The sequence below is a fragment of the Elgaria multicarinata genome, chromosome 11, assembly GCF_023053635.1.
Source record: "Elgaria multicarinata webbii isolate HBS135686 ecotype San Diego chromosome 11, rElgMul1.1.pri, whole genome shotgun sequence".
NCBI lineage: Eukaryota > Metazoa > Chordata > Lepidosauria > Squamata > Anguidae > Elgaria > Elgaria multicarinata.
Genome location: NC_086181.1, coordinates 37,255,819 through 37,281,323, shown reverse-complemented (window position 1 = coordinate 37,281,323; position 25,505 = coordinate 37,255,819). Strand labels below are relative to the sequence as shown.

Here is a 25,505-nt window from a genome sequence, read left to right as displayed (position 1 = left end):
GAGGGGTGGGTTTTTTGTGAAGCTCTGGACTTGATCCACTGTGACACGCTGGAGAAAAAGATGCCAGGGTGGCGTTTGCATGATCAATAACCATGGTACGAATGAGAGGTGGGTCAGGAATTCCCCATTCTACCCAAAGGGCTGCCATCTCAGGATAAAAACGAGGGGGTAAGCCAAAAGAAATGACACTAATGTTTCAACGCTGACAACCATGCACATCTTTCCTCGTCTTCCACATTTTATAAGTCACACTTTAAAATTCCAAATTCCCATTATTAGATAACGCACAGAAGTGTAATTTGGTCAGAAAATACACAATTTATTTTTAGCTTTCAAAAACAGTTCAATTTCTTTAAAAGTTTCTGGAACACATACGGAAATCTTTATCTGCTCCCTTAGTTCAGAAATCTACAAATTGTACAATTTCCTTTTCTAATAAAAAAAATAAATTGAATTTTCTTCACAATTTTTCCCCTCTGCAGGTGGGTAGATGGAACAAATGTCTTCTAAAATAGTATTTTGAGCATAAAACTTAACAGTACACTACAATCTGAATTTTAGATGAAGCTTTTAAAATCTGTGAACAAAATAATTATTGTTACTCTCTCTTAAAATCTGTGAAGTATGTTCAACCATGATTATGGTTTAAAATGTGCAGTAGCTCATCCGATTGCCTGTTAGGGAACCTGAGACGTAATCTAAAATGTTGCCTGCTTGGTTCTTGTCTCCCTCTTCCATGGGAATTTTCTCTATATTCTGGAAGACAGTGCAGGACTTTCCAAGGATTTGTCCTTTGACTATACCTGAAAAGAGAGGCTACATCTAAATTTCCTAACCCTGTTTTAAATTAGTCTGGAATTCATGTAACAATCATGGTTTTTATCCCAGGAACCCTAGGACTGCAATGTTGTACAGAAGCCAAAGAGCCTATTAGAAATCCCTTTTGTAGAATAATTCCCAGAATTCCTTGGAATCAGAAGATGGCCATGGACATGAAATATCATCTTTTGCTCATGCCCTATGAAGGGGGATGAATATTAATCTTGTCATATTTTTGATTGGCCATACGATCAGCCTTATTGCATGCAGTAACTTAATCCCGAGTTACTTCAGTGTCATGTAAAATCCACTGAGAAAGATTCAATCGCTGGCTAACGAAGGAGATGCTCCATCCAACGGCCCCACGATTTTGGGACTGAATGCAACGAGTGGTGTTCGAAATCGACCATGCGGTGTTACGTGGCGAAAGTTTTCATCTGTATCTCCCCTCAAGTTAGTGGATGGTACAGCCCAAAATAAGTCACATTAATGATCTGAGGTTCAGTCATGTTTGTTGGCTCAGAAATTGAGGCTGAGAATAGCCTCTGAAAGCTTGTTGAGGTCACAACAGCAAGGATCCCGCATGAGCACGAAATCAACTTTTGTGTCCTGGCCCACGAAGATCTCCAAAAGGCTTCTCCTCAGCCGTTCGGTCTCCCCTGTAGGCCGAAGCACCTCCACGGCCTTGGTTGCGCCAAGTTGAGGACTCCTCTTTCGATCCCCAAGCAAAGCGCCAGGTGGCCTCCTGTCTCGTGGCTGAAGGACCTCTGTCTGTGAGGCAGGCCGCGCAGGTATGGGCATGGGTGCTGGCCGGCCACTGAAGGAGTGGCAGTTCGGTGCCTTAGTCCTGCTAGAGGGAATAAAACAGGACACGTTCACCCTCTGATCTCGTAAGAATAAGTCGTTTAGAATGTGGAAATTAAGCTTTAAATTAACAACTTCAAAATCCTGTGAAAGAAACTCAGCCTCATCTGTCACAAGGCGAGGGGAGACAGTGCGGCCTTCTCCGCTGGTTTAAGAAGGACCAACTGCCATTTGGCCATTCCTCCTGTCCGTCTCAGAGGGAGCAGTGAGGCAGCAAAGCCCACTGCATCGGCCTGGCTGGGCCCAGCTGCCATTTGGCTCCTCCCCTCCCAGAACAGACTGTTATTGGCCATTCCTCCTGTCCGTCTCAGGCAGTGGTGAGGCAGCAAGGCCCACTGCATCAGCCTGGCTGGGCCCAGCTGCCATTTGGCTCCTCCCCTCCCAGAACTGACTGTTATTGGCCATTCCTCCTGTCCGTCTCAGGCAGTGGTGAGGCAGCAAGGCCCACTGCATCAGCCTGGCTGGGCCCAGCTGCCATTTGGCTCCTCCCCTCCCAGAACTGACTGTTATTGGCCATTCCTCCTGTCCGTCTCAGGCAGTGGTGAGGCAGCAAGGCCCACTGCATCAGCCTGGCTGGGCCCAGCTGCCATTTGGCTCCTCCCCTCCCAGAACTGACTGTTATTGGCCATTCCTCCTGTCCATCTCAGAGGGAGCAGTGAGGCAGCAAAGCCCACTGCATCGGCCTGGCTGGGCCCAGCTGCTATTTGGCTCCTCCCCTCCCAGAACTGACTGTTATTGGCCATTCCTCTTGTCCGTCTCAGAGGCAGTGTTGAAGCAGCAAGGCCCACTGCATCGGCTTGGCTGGGCCCAGCTGCCATTTGGCTCCCCCACTTCCAGAATTACCTCTATGAGAAGATGACCCCCCTGGTCATTATATAACCATGTGAAAGGTCTGATACCACCTATTTAAAGTAACATCCAGAGTTTCCCTGCCTGATCACGCAGACACAGGGGCTTGGATCCCAAGGTAAGCTAACTAAGGACGGAATTGGTTGTTCCCTTTCCCTGGGCTACTGCTTAACTACAGATGACTAGCACAGGTATTTGAGGGGGAGGTTGTCTGATACGCATTTTAAATCTTTTGCAACTACATTTGAAGTACAAGGAACTGAGTCCTTGCACTTCCCTCCTCTGACCACAAGATGGAGCCCTGTCACCATCTATTTATTGCAATAAGTCTGGGTTAGGGATGGTACAGAAATCCAGGGTGGAGTCCGACAGCTTTTCTTAAGTTCGGCCCCGCCGACCTTCATCCTACTTCCCGCTGGAGCGTCTGGCTCAGTCTGCAGCGACTTGGGCAAGTTTGTGGATTTTTCTAGGCATTCTCCACACTTCCCCACCACCACCGCAGATTCTGCAGTTTGCGCAAATTTCTGAGCAATTGGCAGAAACGTCAGCAAGCTGCACTCTCATTTGCACAAACTGCTCAGAAAGTTGTGCAAATTGTAGAACCTGCAGGAAAAATGCCCAAAAAATTTTTCCAGGACTTTGAGGAAAAGCCCACAGATTGGCTCGCATTCACAAAGCGAGTCCTACGTGCCGCAGAACTCCATCAAGTAAAAAAACTGGATTTCCCAGGGATGGACATCCGTAGTCGTGCAGTCCCAGAGCACTGCCCATTTCAAGGGGTTCCTCCGCCCACCCCACCTGCCTTTTCTGTCCCAGGCTGTCTTTTCTTAGCGAGGTCTGCTTCCACCAACCCACAAGGACCCGGTTCCTTTCATTTATACACGTCCTTCCCAGTCCAGTTCTGGTGGACTTTTGGTTCCAAGCGTGGATAGCTACCTGGGGTTTTTCTTCAGGAATTCTTCTAAGGGGGGTCCATCACGTCCCAACGGGTCATCAGGAACCATGAAGATATTCCCCACGAAGATGTACTGCAGCAGGCTGGTTGACAAAGAGAACATTAATAGTTTTTTACGTGAGGAAGGGCATTCCGCTGGGTGATTCCCGTAAGCGCATGCCACACTCCCAGAGGTCCATCCTCAAGACTCTATACTTCTCGAAGGGTTACATGCGCCTGGCCGTAAAGGTTGTTCCTAGAATAAAAACTGGTAGGATGCATTCAGCCAAGGGGTCCCAATCCCCACGCAGTTTGATGGACGCTGCCTGCTGAACGCATTTATTTCGGCAGCAACCTCGCCAAACAAAGCCTGCGCTATAGAGAGCCACAAGAATAGAGTGTCTCCTATCTATATCTTGGTCCTGGTGCACAATTGACATCTTTATCTTTTGGGAGTACTGTGTATTCGGGGACTGGGGGGGAGTCATTTGTTTGTAAACCATCCAGAGAACATGTTATGGGGCAGCCATATAAATGCATAAATACATTTGTTTCGTAATTTACACACTGCCCAACTGGCAAACACCCTTGGGGTGATTTAAAATAATAAAAACAAAACAAAAAATAACAAAAGGGGGGAGGAAATGCAACTAAAAATATCCAAATTATACACTGAAAACATTACAGTAAAAATAAATAAAAAATATTAAAAATAATAAAAGAGCCAGCAGTAAAATGTATAATCACGACAACAGATTAAAAATTAAAGGCTTCCTGGAAGAGGAAGGCTTTGATCTGGCCTCTAAATGTATAGTGAAGACTGTATAAATAGTCATTTTTGGACTATACCCATTTCAGACTGCATTTGTGGGGCGGATGGTGCATATTTAAATGATATCGCCCCCCTCTCTCCCCCCACCCATGGAAAAAGTGTCCTGCATACGGAGTTTAGACAATGCAGGGTGGAAATGTTCCCAGAGGGTTCCTAGCTTTCAAAAGCAATTGTTTTTACGTGTGGCAGGGTAATCCCATTGCATGATTCCCCCATGTCCATGCTGCAGTGGTGTAGTCCCAGAGGACTGTACCCAAGGCTCTCTTCTTCTCAAGCCTAGATGCCCGAGTGCAATTTTTCAGCTACTCTGATCTACCCAAGCCATGCATCAAAGGGAAGTCCTCCAGAGAAAGAGGCCTATATCCCATCTTCTTCCCTCCCCACCCCAACTAAGTTTTCAAACCCAGCACCATCGAGAGGGTTCAAAAGGCCTCTCTGCCCCATCCCATCCCCCTCAAATTCAGGGTTCCCGCTTTACCTTTCCTTAATGAGCCTGATCCATTTCTTTGACTCTTTCGCAAGATCCCGGAATTGGTCGTTGGTAACAATAACGCCGTTGGTCTGCTCTGCCAATTGGAGCATGACCCTTTGAGGTGCGGGGAGAAAGAACAAGAAAGAGATGTGAAATGGAATGTTTTACCTGCGCTGTTTAGCAGCCCCCCACAGAACCAGAGCACATTGCAAAGGATGGACGTTCGGTTTGCCCTGGGGACTTTTCAAAGCCTGCATGAGCTTCGCTCCTGAACGGAGTGTGCACACCACTCACGTTGCAGGGAGATACCGTCAACAGAGGAAAGTCTGTCCTGCGGGAAAGCTTATAATCACCTTCTCATAGAGAAAGCCCTGATCGGTTCAAAAGGAACCCTTAGGATTCCCCTGGAACACAGCACCCACTGGGACACCGTCACCACTCACTCTCCGCTCCGTGCTGATAACACAAATAGGTTAGAGTGTGCAGGACTTTGACCGAAGAGTCGAGGGTTCAACTCCCTGCTTAGCCACAAAAACTACTGCGGCCTTCATGGTGCCCTCTTGGGACTACAAATCCCAGCATCCCCTAGCCAGTACAGATTGAGGAAGGCTGACTTACTGGCCAGCTATTCTGCTCCGTCTCAACTTAAACCTACCTCACAGGGTTGTTGTGAGGATAACAGGGAGAGGAGTTTAAACCGATAAGTTAACAAGTTTGAGTATTTAGCTGGAGAGGATCTTCCTCTTGTTCTGTCTGTGGCCTTGATCAGCTTCTGTTCCTCCGTGTGTTACCCTTTTTACATCTATCTGTTGCTGTGACTCAAAAATCACCCTGGCACACACACCCTCCGCCCCCTGCCCCATCCGCTGGCATAGTCATTTCCTGCTTCTGTTCAGAGTCTTGGCAGATGTGACCTCATCAAACCATCGCAGCATCCGGTGCCTTGCATCTGGGAAGTCCGGCCTGGGGGAACCCCAGAGGAACAGTCCAAGCTCAGGCAAAGGATATTTTCATAAGCGTTCGCCACAGGTCTGCTCAGCTCGGGTAAAACAAAGCCAAAACTGGGCCAGATTCCAACGTGTTTAACAGGGGAAACAGCAAAGGGACTTTCCCCCCTTGATTAAAATCCCTGAACAGTAGGAATTCCAGTGTGGATTTGCATTTTATATACTGAATGGGTGGGCTCGTGGGGTACAGTAGATAATTGACTTCACCCCCTGAGCTGAATCGTGCAAAATGCAGCGGCCAGATTGATTTTGGGAACCAGAAGGTTCGACCATATAACACCTGCTCTGGTCCGCTTGCACTGGCTGCCTGTATGTTTCCGAGCCCAATTCAAGGTGCTGGTTTTGACCTATAAAGCCTTACATGGCTTGGGACCACAATACCTGATGGAACGCCTCTCCCGACATGAATATACCCGGTCACTACGTTCAACATCTAAGGTCCTCCTCCGGGTGCCTACTCCGAGAGACACTCAGAGTGTGGCAACGAGGGACAGGGCCTTTTCGGTGGTGGCCCCCAGACTATGGAATGATCTCCCTGACGAGGCTCGCCTGGCACCAACGCTGCTATCTTTCCGGCGCCAGGTTAAGACTTTCCTCTTTGCCCAGGCATATGGCAGCACATCTTAATCACCCACATGTTTAGTTTTTTAACGGCTTTTAATGCCTTATGTGTGTATGTTCTGGCGTTTTAAAATTTGTATACTTGTTTTTATCTCAATTTTAGAAATTCTGTAAACCGCCCAGAGAGCTCTGGCTATGGGGGCGGTATATAAGTGAAATAAATAAATAAATAAATAAATAAATAAATAAATAAATAAATAAATAAATTTGAATCTGGATCCACCCCTAAGCTGCTATTTTACACCTGGCTCCAGTTGGTGGACCTTGGGGTTCTACTAAAAAACCCAAATACCTGAATTCTCTCTACCTGGACAAAAATGGTAGTGGGGGTGGGGGGGAGAGAAGGAAGAATTTAAAATTCTCCTTTCCGACTTGTACAGGGTGGGCAACATGCAGCCCGTCCACCTCCCACCCCGACACCCAGTTCGGCCCCCCGTCACTGCAGATAATTAAATGGCTGTATTAGCGCTATGAAGGCCAAATTGAGCTTGTTTTGAAGCTAAATTTGAGCCATTTGGTGGTGTTTTAAATAACTCTTTTAGCCTGTTCGTATAATGACTGTGATTTTATGGTTTAAAATTAATGATTGTGGGTATTGTTTCTATTGGGTCTGTGACAGCATAATAAAAATGCATGTATGTATGAGCCATTTGGTGATCTCTATTTAGCTCCGAAAGATGCTAGATTTGGTCCATGTCCCCCCCCCCAAAGAATGGAGGGGGGGCAAAAATGCCCCCTGGACCCTCTGAAATTGTCCATCCCTGGCCTAGGGGCACAAAACGCCTCCTGCCCCATTGTACGTATTTGGGTCTAGGCAGATCCCACTTTCCACTTCCCCCAGAGCAGCTGCACTGAGTTTCAGCACTCTGTCGCTGGCCTTTCCCTCGCTGCCCCTACTTAAGAAATTACCCAACGCTCTATGACTCACAGCAGCCGAGACAGTGGTGAAGGAAGAGTTGGCAGGAGAAGGCAAGAGCCACAGACGTGACACAAAGACACCTTCACCCTGCGTACTAAGTGCTCACAAAGAGCCGGACTGACCTGTCATCGTAGGGTACGATGCCTTTCCCATCTATCCTGCGCGACGGCGTGACGGAGAGGATACTTAGGTCTTGCAACTCGATCAAGAAGTGCCGCTCTGTGGTTGGGGAAAGGAGCAGAAAAAGAAAAAGCGCCATCACCAAAGCTGCAGCGTCAGAGCCGAGAGAGGCCAACGTGATTCACGGACTCTTTGCCTCCTACTAGCCTTGCGACAGTCACGGGCCCAATCCTACCCATGTTGGCTTGGAAGCCACAGAGTAATGGGCTCAAGTTACAGGAAGCCAGATTCCGGCTGGACATCAGGAAAAACTTCCTGAATGCTAGAGCAGTACGACAATGGAACCAATGACGTAGGGAGGTGGTGGGCTCTCCCACCCTAGAGGCCTTCAAGAGGCAGCCGGGCAGCCATCTGTCACGAATGCTTTAAGGTGGATTCCTGCATTGAGCAGGGGGTTGGACTCGATGGCCTTAGAGGCCCCTTCCAACTCTACACTTCTATGATTCCATGATCCACCGATTTAAAACAAAGCCAGGACTGCAGCCTTAGGCAATGCAGAGGTTAGAGCAGGGAAAGGCAACCTGGTGCCCTCCCAAAGTTTTGGACTACAACACCCATTAGCCCCAGCCAGCATGATCAGGGAAGAAGAGGGTTGTGATCTGAGTGTTGGGCCAGGACCTGAGTTCAAATCCCCACTCACTGCCTCTCAACTTGGGGTTGCTACAAAGATAAAACGAGACAGCCGGGGAGAACCAAGCAGACTTCCTTGAGGTTCTTGGAGGAACGATGGGATGTAAGAGTAATAAAATACATAAATACGGTTCCCCAACCCGGCACCCTCCAGTTGTGTTTGACTGCATGGTCATTGGTGGGGAATTAAGGCAAGTCCCAACATCTGGAGGTAACCGGTTGAGGAAGGCTGGACTAGTCAGATGACAGATTCTTTAAAAATTACTCTTAATTATTATTACATTTATATCCTGCCTTTTTTTGTCCTCCAAGGAATCCAAGGCAGCAAACATAATCCCCCTCCTCTCTATTTTATCTTCACAACAACAACCCTGTGAGGTAGGTTGAGCTGAGAGTCTGGCCCAGAGTCACCCAGTGGGTTTTCATGGCTGAGGGGTAACTAGAACTCAGATCTCCCGAGTCCCATTCCAACACTCTAACCACTACTCCACACTGTTTCTCTCTTAATTATTTATAACACTAATGCATACAACCCCCTGCCCCCACCCCTGCAACAACGAAGGACCATCTGATGCCATCTTAAAAGAGCCAGGAATGCCTCTTCTAAGATGGTGCCTACTGCAACCCGTCCGTAAGATATCTAACATAATTTTCTCGTTTTTCTTCATATGCAAATTCAAATGGATTTTACATTCAAATGGATTTTACATATTATTATTTTTACAACAACTCAGCGGTCTCTTTCAACTGGGTGGGAGCATTTCGTCTCTCTACCTCTCACGTTGGAGTCTTCTTCCGTCCGGTACGAGGGTACCAAGACGGTTATTTCCCGGTGCCCGCGGTCCCAGAAATACTGTACAGCCAGAGCGATGCCCCGGCACGAGAAGAACTGGTTCAGACCGTGCCTGCAAGGACAGAAGGAGATGTTCAGGGACATCACCCACTTACATCTAAGGAGAGTCATTTGGGTAATTCCACACAGGTCGCTGTGGTGACAGTAACGGGTGGAGGGAGGAAACGGGAAACACAAGAGGAAGTATTTAAATAAAGAGATCAAGGGGGTTGGGTGCTACTGTGTGTTTCAGAGAGCTGATGACCCACAAAGGTGGAACAGCCCTTCCTTTAACAGCCATTTGGCCGAATTCCCAGAAGGAGATAATCTACAACAAAATGTACATGATTCTGGATAGGTTTGCTGGGTGTAGCGTACACATGGAGCCGTTAGCCACTTCCAAAACTTCATAGCCAGTTCGTTCCAGGAATTAGCTAGAACCATTATCACCCCCTTGTGAACTTAGGAGTTATCTTTAAAGGGCACCAAAAGATCTTTCAGGGTAGCTTTGTCCATCATGACTGATCTTCTCATCGAGTTACCCCGCCCCCCCCCCCCCCAGGCCTCTCTGCAATACAGTTCGAACCAGCTGCCCTAAACATAACAACCTCACACGCCAAAGTCCAAGCTGAGAGAAGGAGTGCCCATCCAGGCTCCCTTCCCCTCAAACCCATACTCACATCATGGCCACATTGCTGCCATCAATGATGACCCTCCGCAGGTTCTTCTTCCCTGGTGTATTGGCCAACTCGAGCTTGAATTGGGTCCGGAGAGCTTCCTCAAAGCGCTGGGCTCCGGTTACTGTAGAAACGGACCCTTGGCGGGAAGGTCGTCGGTTGGTGCCCTTAGGCAAATGGTTCCCCTCTGAATTCGACTTGGAGAACAAGTTGGCACCAGGGGAAGTGTTAGGAGAAAAAGCAGCAATCTCTGGTTGAACTGGTGATACACGGGTCTCCTCAGGGAAAGGGGATCTGTTTTGCCCTCTCTCCTGAGGAGGCCTCCACTGTGAAGATTCCCCATGATTCAAGATGGCCGTCCTCCGGACACCCAGCTGCGTTTTCTGCTCTGGATTTCTTGCTGAGGTCCCGGTCGCGCCTTCTGCCACATCTTGGTGTTCCCCTTTCTCATTGAGCTGCCTCAGCAGACGTTCCAATGGGGCTCCAGTTGCTATCTCTGCAGGGATCTTGCTGGTCGAGTAACCACAGTTGGCCACTGCCGTTTTGATGAGTTCCCTGAGATATTCCTTTTCATCTCCACTCTTTTCTGGCGGGAAGAAGAGCTCTGCTCCCCCAGGCTCCTTCTGGGGAAGGACAAGGTCTTTCTGGGACAAGCTTGCCTCTGCCATCTGGACCCTGTCCAAGATAGTCGAAGGGGCCTCCTGTACCCCACCCTCAAAGAGTATTTTCCTGACCACCCGCTCTTCATAGCCCATGGTTTTAAAGAAGTCTAGCCTCATTTTGAACTCCTTCTCTGTCCACGATGACAGCAGAACGTCTGACGATGGCTCCTCCTCACTAGTTTCCTCAGGCAAGCTAATGGGGCTTGATTTCCTAACACAAAGGGCTTTCTTCCGTTCTTCTTGACGTTCCTCTAAAGACTCCGTTAGGCCTGTGTAACCAGGAAGAATCTGTGTCTTTACAGCCGGAATGAGTTTAGGGGAACTCTTTGGAAACCCTGGCTTTGGAATACTCACTGCCTCAGGCCAACACTGAGGAAAATTCAAGCCAGACGGGGAGTCTTGAGGCCTAGCGTGCAAGTCAACCGCAGCAGGCCCTCTGGGAAAGTCAATCCTTGACACCTGAGGCAGAGTTTGTTCTTGAGACCCACCGACCATGATAGGCAAGTCAGTCCTAACATCTTGAGGCCTAGCAGAATACTGTAGTTGTGTGGCATCTTGGGATTTATGAGATTCATGAGGCCTAGCAAAGCCTATAGACATGCCCACGCTGGACTCTCCAGTTTTGCTCTGTTCTCGAATCCTGCTGAGCCCCATGCCGAAGGTACTTTGAGGCCTACTTGGAGACTGAGACCTACCACCACCCATAGTTACAGTTTCCCAACCGAGTAGACACTCTTGCCCAAAGCCATGCGGCGTCCAACACCCATTCCCTTGCCTCTGCTCCTGGGTTTCTTCATGAAACTCCTTCACCAATCTGAGCAACTCATCCTTGACCGAAGTGGGAAGGATCAAGAGGTCTATAGCGTGTTTGTCATCATGGGTCTCCACCAGTTTTCGGAAGGCCCGCTTCACCTGGGCCTCCCGCTCCTCTGGCAACTTAGGGTTCTTCTGGTGTTTTTCTACAAAATCCTGGATCCGGCTTTGGGCCATGACGAAGGATTCAGCCAGGCCCAAGATCAACAAGGCGCCTGGGCGGAGAACGGTCAGGTGGGCAGAAGTCCCTTGGGTGAGGCAATCGAGGAACAAGCCACAAGCTCCTAAAAAAATGCACTGCATGTCTTTGGGATAGTAAATCTCCTCGCTCAGCTCTGGGGCACAGAGACCTTTGATATATTCCTGGAAAATACAGAATACCAGCATGTGATATTGTAGTCGTACAGAGCAATATGGAGCAGAACATCTTTCATGGGAAAACTTACATGACAGTTTTATTTATAGATTTTTATGAAGTTTATAGCTCGTGGGTTTCATATTTTCTTACTGTTTACAACTTAGTTCATATTATGCTCAGTATTAATTAGATGTATAACGTATAATTTATATAAATAATAATGCATTTTTATTTTAAATAAGCATGCATGAATGAATGCATCTAACATAAACACTTTGCTTTGGGGATATGTTAAAAATGACTGTGTTAGCACTTCACAGCACCATTGTTTTCCCTCAGATTTAAACAATGTAAGAAAGTGTATGTTGTAGAATTGTCATGTTTTAAAATATTTAAAAGTCTAATAAACATTAGTTTGTAAGTCAAGCTTTGAATATCTTTTTATGTAACATTTAGTAAACTAACTAAAATAGGTAGCCATGTGCTATGGAATTACCTCAAAAATAAAGTACACACTATTGATTACACACACACGCCACAAATTAAGTAACATTTTTGATTATTCAAAACAAATCTTTTGAGATATTTACACAGAGGGTGGATATGTTTTGAGATATTTATGCAAAATATTTATACAGGCATTTTGGCTATTGGAAAAAATATTTTGAGGTACTTATGCAGCACACGGCTACCTATTTTTAGTTAGTTTACTAAATATAAGTCAAATATGCTAAATCAGATCCCAAGCAATTTAGGGCACTGGGAAAATTTCCAATTCAGATTTTCCCAGAAATTCTGCATCATCTGTTGTACGCTATCGGCCAGTTTTAAGAAAAGCGGCTGTGTTTTGTTTCTTGCAGCCCAAAAAGCAAAATCATCTCAATCCGAATGGCCTACTGTGCCCAATTCACGAAAAGCCGGCTGCATTTTAAAGGTACTAGTCCTCAGGGTGCAACCCTATACCCATTTATCTGAGACCAGGCCCCATTGAAGCCAGTGAGATATACTTTTAAATAGACATGTATAGGATTGCACGGTTAATCGGGTTCGATAGGGAGCCAAGGTCACATTATAAAAATGATATCCCCATGGTGATATCCCCTTCTCTCCCCCGTACACCCCGTATTTGGGAATGTACACCAAGCAATGCGCTATTATGAAATGGGAAATTTCTTCACTCAGTATCATGAGCTGGCCGGGGGCCAAGGAAACTCAGAATGCAATGCTTCTGGAACGCGGGACTTTCACTGTGGCGCAGGTCTGCAATGCCTGCTTTTGCTCCAAACCAGAGAACCGCCCAGAGAGCTTCGGCTATTGGGCGGTATAAAAATGTAATAAATAAATAAATAATAAATAAATAAATAACCAGCAGTTATCAACCTGTGGTTCGGGACCCCTTTGGGGGTCGAACGACCCTTTCACAGGGGTCGCCTAAGACCATCGGAAAACACATATTTCCAATGGTCTTAGGAAACTGTATGTCATGTATCATCTTTTGTATTATTAAAGCTATTGTTATGTATATTTTCATTAGCAAACCATCCCATGACAATGGATCGTGTAGAGAAGAACGAAAATAATTTTATGGTTGGGGGTCACCACATGAGGAACTGTATTAAAGGGTCGCGGCATTAGGAAGGTTGAGAACCACTGCTCTAAACCAAAAGTACAAATCAGGGAGAGGCCCGAATACAGCATTAGAGACTTTGCTTCCAAGGCAGAAAGCCCTGGCTTCAAACCCTACCTTCTCCAGTTAAGGGAGATCAGAACGCAGCGCTCAGAAAGGACTCCATGTCAGAGTCCAGGAAGCTTCTACAAGCCAGAGAATACTGAGCCGGGGGGACTTAACTTAGGCAGCAAGCCCGTATATACTAGTTGCTGGGGAGCATGGGTGAGAGGGTGCTGTTGCACCCTTGTCCTGCTTGTGGGCCCTGGTCATCAGCTGGTTGGCCACTGCGAGAACAGAGTGATGGACTTAGGTCTAACGTAGTTTAAGGAAGCCACGTGGATTCATGAATGGACTGGACATTTCTTTTAATGCAGGGCTGCAGAACTTCGAGCCCAGTCCCAGTCTGACACCCAAGAGTTCCCTAGATGGCGATACCCCCCCTCCCCTCTATCATTTGAAGGTAAGGCTTTTGTTCCTGGCACCAAGAGCTTTATGCTGAAATATGCCGACATTTTTGGCCCCACTCTTTTGCCTTCAGCTCCGCCCCTTTCAGCTTTGCCCCGCCCACCAATGAAATGGAATTCAGCCCTCTGTCTGAAATGGGTTTTGATGACAGCAAATGAGAGCTCACGGGGTGGCCGATAGTCTGGATTAATGACTAGATTCCAACACAGACCCAAAGAGCCATTCCTGCCCTGTCCCGATTCTTTTACCTTTGCCCTCTGCAGGTTCTCTCTGCATCCTTGCAGCTGCAGCCAGATTTTCCTCGTCCCCTCGGGGTCTCCGTTAGGGCCCTGGACCGACCCCAGCACCCCCAGGACGTTCAGCTCCACTCCAAAGAGCTGCTCGATTCGGGGGCGGTGCTGGGTCACCATCTCCTGGGCCTCCTCGGCCACGGCAAATTCATCCAGGGTTCTGCCGCAGTTTGGCATGGTGAGGGGTGGCGGCCTCTGGCTGTGGCGTCACACTGCGTTCCGGGGACGATGTAGGCTGTTGCACAGCTAACAACCTGGAGGGGAGAAGAGATGGTTGAAAATACAAACCAAACCAGCAACTCGGGATGAGATCTTACGTTTAAATGGGACAAGTTGCAGCTTCTACACATATTTGTACCAAGAAAGGTGCAGGAGAACGGGCAGAAAGAGGGGAGGATTTGGTAAGGCATGGCTGGAAATGTGGAGAGGCACTTGGCAGAGAGCAAAAGAGATTAGCATAAAAGGAGATTATCATCAAAGTCACACAAAAACACCCTTCCTATTTCATAAACCACGATTCCATGCAATTGGGGGGGGGACACACTGAGCCTCTTGAGATCTCAGCTTCATTTCTTTCATAAAAGAATCAAGTTTCTAGTCCTTATGGCTGTAAGGACATGCTTCAAAGCGTCTGGACAACGGCTACAAAGGCCTGTTGATTGATATTTTCAATGGTTAAGGGCAAAAGTTCCACAACTTTGCACGTACATATATGCCAGCAAAACAGGCAACATCAGAATATATTAAGCAATAATTCCTCTCTCCGTTGCTAAACAATGCAGAATTAGATAGTAATAGTCCCACAAGATAATAATAATAATAAATAAAAAATGGAACCTAAGAGGAAAATTTGCTCAACATACGTTTCATTCGAATCAGAAGATACTGCGTTTCTTCATGGAGAATTTTATTGTACTTTTAATGTGGAGCTGAAAGGGCCCTAGATTATGAGGCAGAAGGGATTTGGGGCAAGAGTGAGAGGAAAAACGTGTGTGAGGCTCACATTGCACATCCAAAACCATGTGTCAGAAATTCTGTGGTACATTCTAGGCTCAAGACAAGGAGAAAATTAGTGCTGAACAGCCCAGACATAAGAACGGCTAGCCTATTATGCTTGAAATTAATTTACTGTACTAAATATTCATACAATTAAGATTTAATTTCATAAACTGTAACTGCTTGGAGCTAAAGGATCAAAGTTTGTTTACATCCAGAGCGGAAGGCCACGTGATTCTGTTAAAGGAAAAAATTTAAAGGAGCCTTGTGGCATGTTAAAAAAATTATTCTGGCAGAAGATTCCGTGGCCTTAAGAAGTCACTTCCATCTGGCTACATTACATTATGTATGTACACATTACACATGCATATGGGGGTGGGTGGGTGGGTGGGGGAGCAGAGAGAAAGAGATTGTAAACAGTGGTGTCCAAGAGCTAACAAAAGATGGCAAACTCTTTCTGTAGAAAGTTCAAATCTACGCCAGAACGTTTTATATTGATTTTAAAACAAAAAAACTATTGAAGTTTTCCGCTTCAATAAAACAAACAGGCACAACACCACAAGAAACACAAACCAGAATCCGATGGCAGACAGACAGACATGTCCAGGACGTGCCTTTTCAATCAAAAAGGGTCTCATGATAGAAAAATCTCTGCCTTAGAAATGTTGCCTTTTGCATCCAATAGTCTTTGGACCACACTGTTTACAGTTTCCCTTTTCCTAGCTTGATGAAGGGTTCTGGAGAACCCGAAAGCTTGCACGCATGGTATTTTCCAAACATTTCGATTGGCTTAATCAAGGTATAGGCAAAATATACATTTTTGAACCTGTGTGTGTGTGTTTCACCAGGCGTCACACTTCCTGTACCTGATCAGACAAGTTGTAGGACCAAAACAATTACTTTAAATGCGTCTCTAGTCCCTTGTGTCTTCTCCCTCTACATTTTAACCCTAGAGTAAGTGCAGGTCTTAAAAACCCACCCCACAGGGACCCGATCCAAATGTGGGCCTACACCGGGAGCAAAAATGAAAAACAAATCTGAACACCAGCCCTCCCCAGCTCTCCAGATGTTTTGGACCGCAACTCCCAGCCTTCCTGATCCCTGACCATGCTGGCTGGAGTTGATGGGACTTGCAGTCCACCACGTCTGTGCTGGGCACACCTTGAAAGCAATGCCTGTTTTGGCCCTCATTCCACCAAATACTTAAAACAGTCAAGTGTTCTTTTGGGGGGAGTTACAACCACACAACCTCCCCATATAATATTATAATAATATAATTATTACAATAATATTATATTATTATAATACAATGGGGAGAAACCGAGCCGCCTGCTTTTGCTCCTGCAAGCTCCTACCCACCACCACCACCAGCGACACCCAACGCACATCTCCGATCAGGGAGCGCCAACGGGGTGGGGGTCTTTCGCCGAGCGCCCCCACTTTCCTCTTCCCCCCACCCCACTACCCCCCAGCCCAGGTCCACGGGTGCCTCTCCTACCCACGGGAGTCAGCGAAGGAGTCCCAGCACCGTCCGGCAGGCAGGATCCCCCATCCGTCCCCATCTCCGCCTGCGCGCCAGGATTTTGGTTTTTGTTTCTTTTCTCATCGCGACGAAAAACACAGGAGTGCACCTTTGAATTCAAGCCCCAGCTTCCATTTTGGGAGCGATGCGGAAACGGCCGACGGGCTCCGCAGCCTCGGAGTTTCCCAGCTGGGCGGCGCGTTGGGGCGAGGAAGGGAAGGACTTTCACTTTGAAGCTTCCTGTGAAGTCTGCGCTTCCTCCTCGCTCGCCACAAGCCACGAGCCTGGCAATGGTGCAAGATTCAGGAGGAGGCCGGCCGGCTTGCTCCCCACCGCCCCGATTCCCGCCCACCCAGCGTGTGTTATTGTCATTCATTATGAATGCAACCTCCGGGCATGGGCAGAGAGGAATTGGAGAGCCAAACAAAGATTTGTCGGAGGTGGGTGAGTGAGTGGGTGTTCTGATGTATGTGTTTTAAAGGGCCGCATAATGTCTCTAGTCATATGCAGAGAGCACTTCCTTCAGTTAAAGAAGAAAGGGGAATCTGATGCTTCCCACCACCACCACCACCCCGCCCTCTCCCTAATTTTGGGTTTTTGTCATTCATTATGAATGCAACCTCCGGGCATGGGCAGAGAGGAATTGGAGAGCCAAACAAAGATTTGTCGGAGGTGGGTGTTCTAATGTGTGTGTTTTAAAGGGACGCATAATGTCTCTAGTCATATGCAGAGAGCACTTCCTTCAGTTAAAGAAGAAAGGGGAATCTGATGCTTCCCACCACCACCTCCACCACCCCGCCCTCTCCCTAATTTTGGGTTTTTTATTTATTCCATTTATATCCTGTATTTTTTCCTCCAAGGAACTCAAGTCAGCATACATAATTCGCTGCTTCCTCTCCATTTTTATCCTCACAACAACAACCCTGTGAGGTAGGTAGGGCTGAGGGCCTGTGGCCGGCCCAAAGTCACCCAGTGAGCTTCCATGGCCAAGTGGGGACTAGAACCCGGGTCTCCCGACTCCCAGTCCAACACTCTAACCACTATACCACACTGGCTGCAATCGCTCTGCTTCATTTCAATTGAAAAGGCAGGGTTACAAAGGAGGGCTCTCTCCTGCACACACCTGGCCTTCCTCAACCTGCTGTTCTCCAGACAATTTTGGATTGCAATTCCCATTAGCCTCAGCTTGCACAACCAATGTTCAGGGATGTCATCAAAAACATTTCCCTGAGGAAAGAAAGTCCTTTCCGAAACACGTTGGGCAGAATATAATTCTTTCAGGTATATGGGAATATTTTCTCCTCTGTTTTGGGATACATGAGAACATAGTTAAAACTATAGGATTTGCTACCACAAGACGCAGTGCCCGATTTAGAACAAGCTTAAAGCCTCATATTATGAGTGACCTCTAAATACATTGGCGGTAACTAAGATGAAATCACTTTGGATTAAGTATGTTGGCAGGTTTGCTGTGAATTACAGCAGAGTTGCCTTCTATGGGGAGAGCAATCCACATATGGGGACCACCACTGAAAAAGCCATGTCTGTAACTACCCACCTCATCTCACACCTGGAGCGGATCTACACTGCGTACTGAAGGCGCTTGCGTGCGCCTGCAGTGCGCCCCCAAAGCGATTGTGTGGATCCTGGAAGGAAGAAGCGGAGGAGGAGGAGGCTGGGGAATCCGGCCGGGTCCTTGCCACCGCCGCCGCTGCTGCCCACCTCCCCGCCGCCGCTGCCCACCTCCCCACCAGCCTCCTGCTGCCGGCGAAAGAGCCACTCGGCGGAAGAAGGCGAGGCGGAGAGCGGAAGAAGCTCTCCGACCTGGGTGGCTCTTTTGCCGGTAGCAGGAGGCCGGCGGGGAGGTGGGCGGCGGTGGCGGCGGCAAGGACGAGGCCGGATTCCCCAGCAGCGTCCTTGCAAGCGCCTTCAGTATGCAGTGTAGATCCGCTCCTGGATGATAACCTTACAGTTTGGGTGGGTAAATACGCAAGGAGATGCTCCTTCACTGCTGCTGCCTACTACGGCCGCATTTCTCTTCACCAATGTTGCTGTGTGCTGCCACCATTAAACCCTCCAGGCATCAAGCCCCACTCCCCACAACTGGAGCTGGCCCTGCCTCCCCTCAGTCGAACATGGCAAACTCCAGCCCTCCTTCCAGTTTCCTGGAGAGCAAACGTGTGTGCACCCCTACAGAAATAAGCAATAGGAAATGGGAGCTGCAACAAAATGTTGCAGCGTGCCATGCCCCCATTCACTGTTGCAGTCATCCGTGCCCTCCTCCACGATACTCCATTGCATTCCCCCTCCCGCCCTGTTTTCCTTTCCTCCCCCACAACTGTTAGTCAGCATTTGGAGGCCCCCTGAGCAAACTCAGAGTACTCACTGCGTTTGTGCTATTTTGGGGGCGTCCTCCTCCACTTAGGGATTTCCCTCCTAAAGATTTTGTGTACTTCTGCAAACCTGGAAACTCCCCAGAGCTTTGAAAAGCTTCCCTCTTGTGCTGTTTTGGGTACATAAGCACCAGCACTTAACCCCTGAACATCAGAAATACAAGGAATGGTTTTTAAAATTAAAGACATGTAACTTAAGCACTGTTGCTTGTGAAGAGTAGCGAGTGATTGTTCCTTTGACGCTTTTCTTTTCCCTTTCTCCTGGCTTGCACCTGTGTATATCTGCATCTCCCTAGACAGACGGCCTACTTTTCCTTTCCTTTTCTTCTTAGATCAGTAAAAGGAAACTCTGACACGTTGAGAGTTTGGGACCACTCTTGTGAAGTTCCGGTTTTAAAAGCAGGTTTAAGCGCGTTTCCCTTTTGGGAAGTGCAGGGTGCTGCCTTTAAAAATAAAAATCGCTCAACTGTATTTTGTCTCTCACCTTGTATGAATCATAGAATAGTAGAGTTGGAAGGGCACCTATAAGGCCACCATGTATAAACTCATGGGTAGAATCGCCAGCCTAGATTAAGTGGTGTGGGGGGACCCATCACCACCAGCCAAGGGTCCCTGTCATGGGGCTGTCTCTACATCTTCTAAGCCCCTTAGTGCCTGTGCACTGGGTCAGTTATCTGTATATATCTACATCTCTGTATATCTACATCAATATCTACATCAATATCTACATTGTTGAAACTGCGCGGTAAAGAAGTCAGGAACTTAACCTGACATTTTTCTTCAAAGCGAGGTCTCCACGTTTTGAAGACCACCCCTTTGATTGGCCACCCGATTGATTGCCAGAAGCCAAGCAGAGGGCAGGATTGTGTTAATTAACTTCTCTGATGCTGCGTTAATTTGTACCAATTTATTTTATTTTATTTATTTACAATATTTATATACCACTCCCCATTCAAAATTTCGGAGCAGTGTACAAGATAAAATAAAATAAAAACAGAATAAAACACTTTAAAATAGATTTTTAAAAGGTCCTACAACTCCCAGCATCACCCAGATGGGTGGATGGATAAATAAATAAGAGATTGGGGGCTCATTTACATTAAGCAGGATATTCCACTATGAAAGTGGTATATAAAAGGCAGGAGCCACACCAAGCAGCATATAGCAGTATGAAAGTGGTATATGGTATGTCTCAATGGGCCCCAACAGTTCTCAGTGCGCTTCAATCCCACTATTAAGCAGTAGTGTGGCTCCTGCTTTTTATATACCACTTTCATAGTGGAATATCTTGCTTGGCGTAGATAAGCCCAGGGAGAGGTGCCAGAGAATACAGAAAAGGCAGTAGGCCCAAAACATCATCATCATTATTATTATTATTATTATTATTATTATTATTATTATTAATTTATTTATATAGCACCATCAATGTACATGGTGCTGTACAGATTACACAGTAAATAGCAAGACCCTGCCGCATAGGCTTACAATCTAATAAAGTTGTAGTAAACAATAAGGAGGGAAAGAGAATGCAAACAGGCACAGGGAAGTGTAAACAGGCACCGGGTAGGGTGAAGCTGACAGTATAGGGTCAGAACAAACTTAATATTTAAAAGCTATAGGGAAAAGAAAAGTTTTTAGCTGAGTTTTAAAAGCTGTGATTGATTTGGTAGTTCTCAAGTGTTCTGGAAGAGCTTTCCAGGCGTAAGGGGCAGCAGAAGAAAAAGGACGAAGCCGAGTAAGGGAAGTAGAGGCCCTTGGGCAGGCGAGAAGCATGGCATCAGAGGAGCGGAGAGCACGAGCACACCATGAATGCCTGTGATAATTCTGTGTGCAAAGAGTACATAAGCCACCATCCACAACAGCAGTTCTAGGCAACAATAACTCAAGAAGCCTAGCAATGCTGTGTTGATTTAGCAATCCCTTGTTTGAATTGAGGCCCAAGTAAATTGAAGCAAATTTACTTGAGCTCCGTTTCCTGCACCTGAAGTACTTCTGATCCCTGAAAGTGTCAGCCACAATATGCTGGTAGTTGTAAAGTTTCCGCAAGATTCTTTTATGCGTGTTGTAACCGATTAACACGACTACTTCTCTGGAATTGGTCACCACCAGGGAGGGAAGGCATTTTGCCCATACACAAGTCTCTCTCTCTCTCTCTCTTTCTTCCCCTCCCCCCTCATTTTTTATTAGTTCACTCATTCCAGGATCATTTGCAACAGAAGGTGCTGGTGGTGGTGGTCACCCCATTTTTGGTCACCCCAGATTCCTGGCCTTCATTTTCCACCCTAGTGTTCTTACCTTCAAGTTCTGAGGTCTCTTTAGAATGCCCCTTCGCCGGCGTGCTGAAAAGGTTACTAACCAAATGTGGAGCAAACAAGTGACTCTTATTCTGTTCCCTTTCTGTGGGAAATTCCCTCCATAATTCGTTGCCCACCCACTGACCTCGCTCCAAGTAGGTCTAAAAATCCTGTAGTGCCATCTGGTGACTACTTTTGCACAACTGTGCCAAAGACAAGTCATGTCCGAATCGTACCACCTCAAGCAAAAGAAAGGCTCTGTTTTTGGCACCAGGATATATGGGATGAGGGGGGTCGGCAGTTCTCCCCCACAAAAAATAAAAAATAAAAAATGAAGACCACCTTTTAGTCCAGAAAGCATTTGTGAATGTTGCTCATGTGAGAAACACTGAAGTGGAAGATGGGCAGTGTGGCTGGCCATAGTGGTTGGATTGACGTGGGCATCATTCTCACTTCATGAGCGAGATGGGAGCCCCAGAATTGCACAGGAAGAATATGCATTGCCATCTCTGGCTTCCATCTCCCCAAATCTGTTTATTCTGATTCTACTCTATTGTACCCCGCCTCAATCCAGAGGGAGAGGCGGGTAACAAATAAATAAATAAATTATTATTATTATTATTATTATTATTATTATACAGCTACCTAGATTTTGATTAAATACAAGTTAAAACTTCCTGACGTTAAGAACTGTACAACAACGGAACAGTCGACCTACGGAGGTTGTAGGCTCTCCATCTCTGGAGGTTTTTAAGAAGAGGCTGAACAGCCACCTCTCATGGATGGTTTAATTTGAATTTGCTGCACATTGCAGAGGGTTGGTCTAGATTATCTTTATCTTTGTAGGACCTCCCAACACCACAATTCTATGATTCCAACTCAATTTTAATTCATTTTTAGCAGTCTCATAAAATGTTCAAAATCTCCATGCTAAGTAAAGGAGACCGGGGAAGTCAGCCTTCCTGCCCACAGATCTGCCCCCTTTCCCTACTCTCTGGGGAAGTAGGGAAAGGGGGTTCTTCCCAAGTTAGCTGTGAGGGGGGAGGAGAGGGTGTTACAATGCAATGACATTTAGTATTTAACAGTTGATGACATATGGGATTTCTGAGTATCACCTAGTGACTGAAGGTAGTATTGCAGGCTTCAAACACAGGAACAACTTTAAATTCATGGATGCACCTTAAAAACAAAATAACCCTACACCCCTACATTCCCCTTAGTATGCATCCCAAGTTTCTTGGGACTAGGTTTCATGGTTTTGGTGCTATGGTGTTGAGAGACAGATGGACATCCTCTTTTATTATTCTAGATGTAAAAAATACCTAGAGGACAACCCTATTTAAAGTGCACCCTTTGAAAACAATGAGACTTCAGTTGGTCATCCCTTAGAGGCCATGCCAGTGAGGCTGCAGACAGAAACAGACACGCTCCCCCGAATTCTGCTGTTCTGGGAAGCCACAGCCCATATCTAGAAGGGGACTAAGGTTTTCTGGTCTTGGAGAAGAGCAGAAAAACAGGTTCCATAGGATCTGGATGCCTTGCACAGTCCAGGTAAATTGCAGCTGTCTTGCATACAACTTTCTGCCCAGCAATTGAGCTCTGATTGCCTTAATTCCTCCATGTTAACACTTGCAAATTTCAGATCATGCCTCAGGACAACAACCAAAGAAGCCCACACCATGCTAATTTCTAAAACTTCCTGTTTAAGCCAAATGGAAAGGAATACAGTTCAATTCCTTTTACATTGAAAACCCAATCTTGTGTAATCAAGGATGTCTGCATGACTCTTTTGTCGCCTTTGTTTAAGCCAATCAGCAAAGACCCCCTGGCTGTCTTGCTCACTTGAACCTGTGAAAGCCAGAGATATATACTCATCAACACCCATCTTTTCCTTACCTCAGGAAAGAAAGAAGAGCCCTTTCTTCCCCTAAAAATCCATTTCCCTTAAAAATCCATTGCCATCTGTATTTCTTCCCTCCTTCTTTTACTACTCACATATCTGAAGAAAGCCTTTTTATTGCTTTTAGCATCCCTTGCTAATATCAGTTCATTCTCAGCTTTAGCCTTCCTGATGCCTTCCTTATTTCAGCACTTCTGTGCCATCTGTCTGTACTCTTCTTTTGTAGCCTGGCCTTCCTTCCACTTCCTATATGTATCCTTTTTGGTTTTCAGGTCATCTCTAAGAGATGGGGGCTTGCCTGGAGCCGCCGCCCTACGTTCCCCATCCTGCTGTCCCAGCATTCCTGACCATGGGACATACTGACTTGCAATGATGGATTGTCGTAGTCCAACACCTTTGGAGGACACCAGGTTGGGGAAGGGCTGCTCTAAACAAAAGAAGAAGTAGGTGGCTCTAAGCTGTTTGTCATCAGTTTTCAACAACCCCACAGTCACCTCTGCATATCCTATTCTCCATCCTGTCCTCATGGTTTATCTGCTTTGGCAGAATGAGAATTTCATTGGTACTTTCTGCCTCCTTAGGGAGGATGTGGCGTTAAGGCTGGTGAGCCTTAACTCCCAATTTCCCCACTTTTTGGTGCTTGGTGGAAAAGTGTACGGCCTTAACATTGTTTTATAAACCGTAGGTTTTTTGTTTATTGAATTTCATGGCTTTTTGTAAAGGATGACCAGAGCCCTGCCCTCTTTTAAATCCGGTCACTGCAGTATAGCTCCTGCACCTTTAACTGTTGTGATGAAGAGGGAATTTCACCAGGTTCTCCATATATACAAATGACACCTACTGAAATTCCCTTTTCTATGCAACTGTTAAAGATACAGGAGCCCTGTCCTCCTTTGAATATGGTCACCATAGCCATATGGAAAAGAGTACAGGGCTCCTGTATCTCTAACAGTTGCATAGAAAAGGGAATTTCAGGGAAGCACCCACACACACACCCAGCCCACCTCGGCCTACCGCCGCTGCAGCCACAGGAACTATGGCAGCAGCAGCAGCAGCAGCGGGGGCCAGGGAAGCCGACCCACTCACCCCAGCCCACCGCCTCCCCCCTGCCCAACATCACTTACCTTCCTCTCCACCGGCCGTCCCAGGATTAAATTGAGCCCCTGGCTTCAACCGGAAGCTAGGCCAAGGCCTTAACTTCTGGTTAAGCCAGGGGCTCAATTTAATCCTGGGACAGCCAGCGGAGGAGGAGGTAAGTTTCCACTCCCCCCCCTCGGCCTGGGCCCACCGCTGCAGCCGCAGCGGCAGCCCCAGACAAACACCCCACTCCCCACCCCGCCCAAGCCCACCACAATGTCACTTACCTCCTCGTCCTCCGGCAGGCCCAGGTTTAACTCGAGCCCCTGGCTTCACCAGAATCTAGGACAAGGCCTAACTTCCGGTTAAGCCAGGGGCTCAATTTAATCCTGGGACGGCCGGCAGAGGAGGAGGTAAGTTTCCACTCCCCCCTCTGGCCTGGGCCCACCGCTGCAGCCGCAGCGGCGGCCCCAGACAAACACCCCACTACCCCCCCTGCCCAAGCCCACCACAACATCACTTACCTCCTCGTCCTCCGGCCGGCCCAGGTTTAACTCGAGCCCCTGGCTTCACCAGAAGCTAGGCCAAGGCCTAACTTCTGGTGAAGCCGGGGACTCCATTTCAACCCGGGGCGGCCGGAGGACGAGGAGGTAAGTCGCCGCTCCCCACCCCCAACTGTGTGCAGTGTAATAAGTCAATCCCCACTGCCCGAGAAAGGAGGAATAATATTACAATTTTAAACAAAATGATAAAGGAAAAGGACTTCACTGATGTTTGGCGAATTACAAGGGCAGGGGAGGTTGGTTACACTTTTTATTCACCAGTTTACAGAACATTCTCAAGGATAGACCATATCTTTGTTTCAAAAGAATTAGCAATAAAGGTTTGTAACAGACATCTAGAGGTAATTAAAGAAACTGACCACACATTGGTAAACATGGATTTTAAAGTGAAAAAGGACTACAGAGAAGCTAATAGATGGAAGTTAATCCCGTGTTTCATTATTGTGATATGTTTGATATGATTGGATGTTACATCTTTTTGTGATAAATGTAAAATCCAATAATTGTTCTTTTTTAAAAAAGCAGTATTGACTCTTAAGTAGCATGTGTGTATGTATCTTTATAGCTGATTATGGGGGAAGGCGAAGAAAGTGAAAGGAAAGAGAGTTTAGCATGGGATAATTTAAAAATGTATTAACTTGCACCACCACTAAAAGGAAAGAAAGGATTTTAAAAACCACATATTTACAGTGTGACTGAGGTGCATTAATCAACAAAACAACCAAATTTACAAACGGTTCAACCCAGCAACTCCCCAGTCACCCCCGGCACTGCAACATTGAAAGCAGAGGGAGGACCATTTCTCTGTCACACACATGCATGCTTACTTGGCTGTAAGCCCACTGAATTCAATGAGTCTTACTTTTG

The 25,505-nt window shown here is 46.9% G+C and overlaps 1 protein-coding gene across 3 annotated transcripts; it reads right to left on the bottom strand.

Moving 5' to 3' along the window:
* Window positions 1–295: 295 nt before the first annotated feature.
* On the bottom strand, window positions 296–16,609 carry LOC134406515 (NEDD4-binding protein 1-like). 3 transcript variants are annotated; one of them, XM_063137975.1, is made up of 8 exons: window positions 16,388–16,609; window positions 13,852–14,147; window positions 9,640–11,474; window positions 8,902–9,032; window positions 7,440–7,536; window positions 4,777–4,884; window positions 3,469–3,570; window positions 296–1,669 (listed from the first exon to the last, which is right to left on the bottom strand). In XM_063137975.1, exons 2-8 carry the CDS (start codon window positions 14,068–14,070, stop codon window positions 1,339–1,341), a joined length of 2,823 nt encoding a protein of 940 aa, XP_062994045.1. In that variant the 5' UTR covers window positions 14,071–14,147; window positions 16,388–16,609; the 3' UTR covers window positions 296–1,338. The 3 variants fall into 3 exon arrangements, with proteins under 3 accessions (XP_062994045.1, XP_062994046.1, XP_062994047.1); XM_063137976.1 differs by having other exon boundaries at window positions 16,392–16,609; XM_063137977.1 differs by having other exon boundaries at window positions 16,521–16,605.
* Window positions 16,610–25,505: the final 8,896 nt, after the last annotated feature.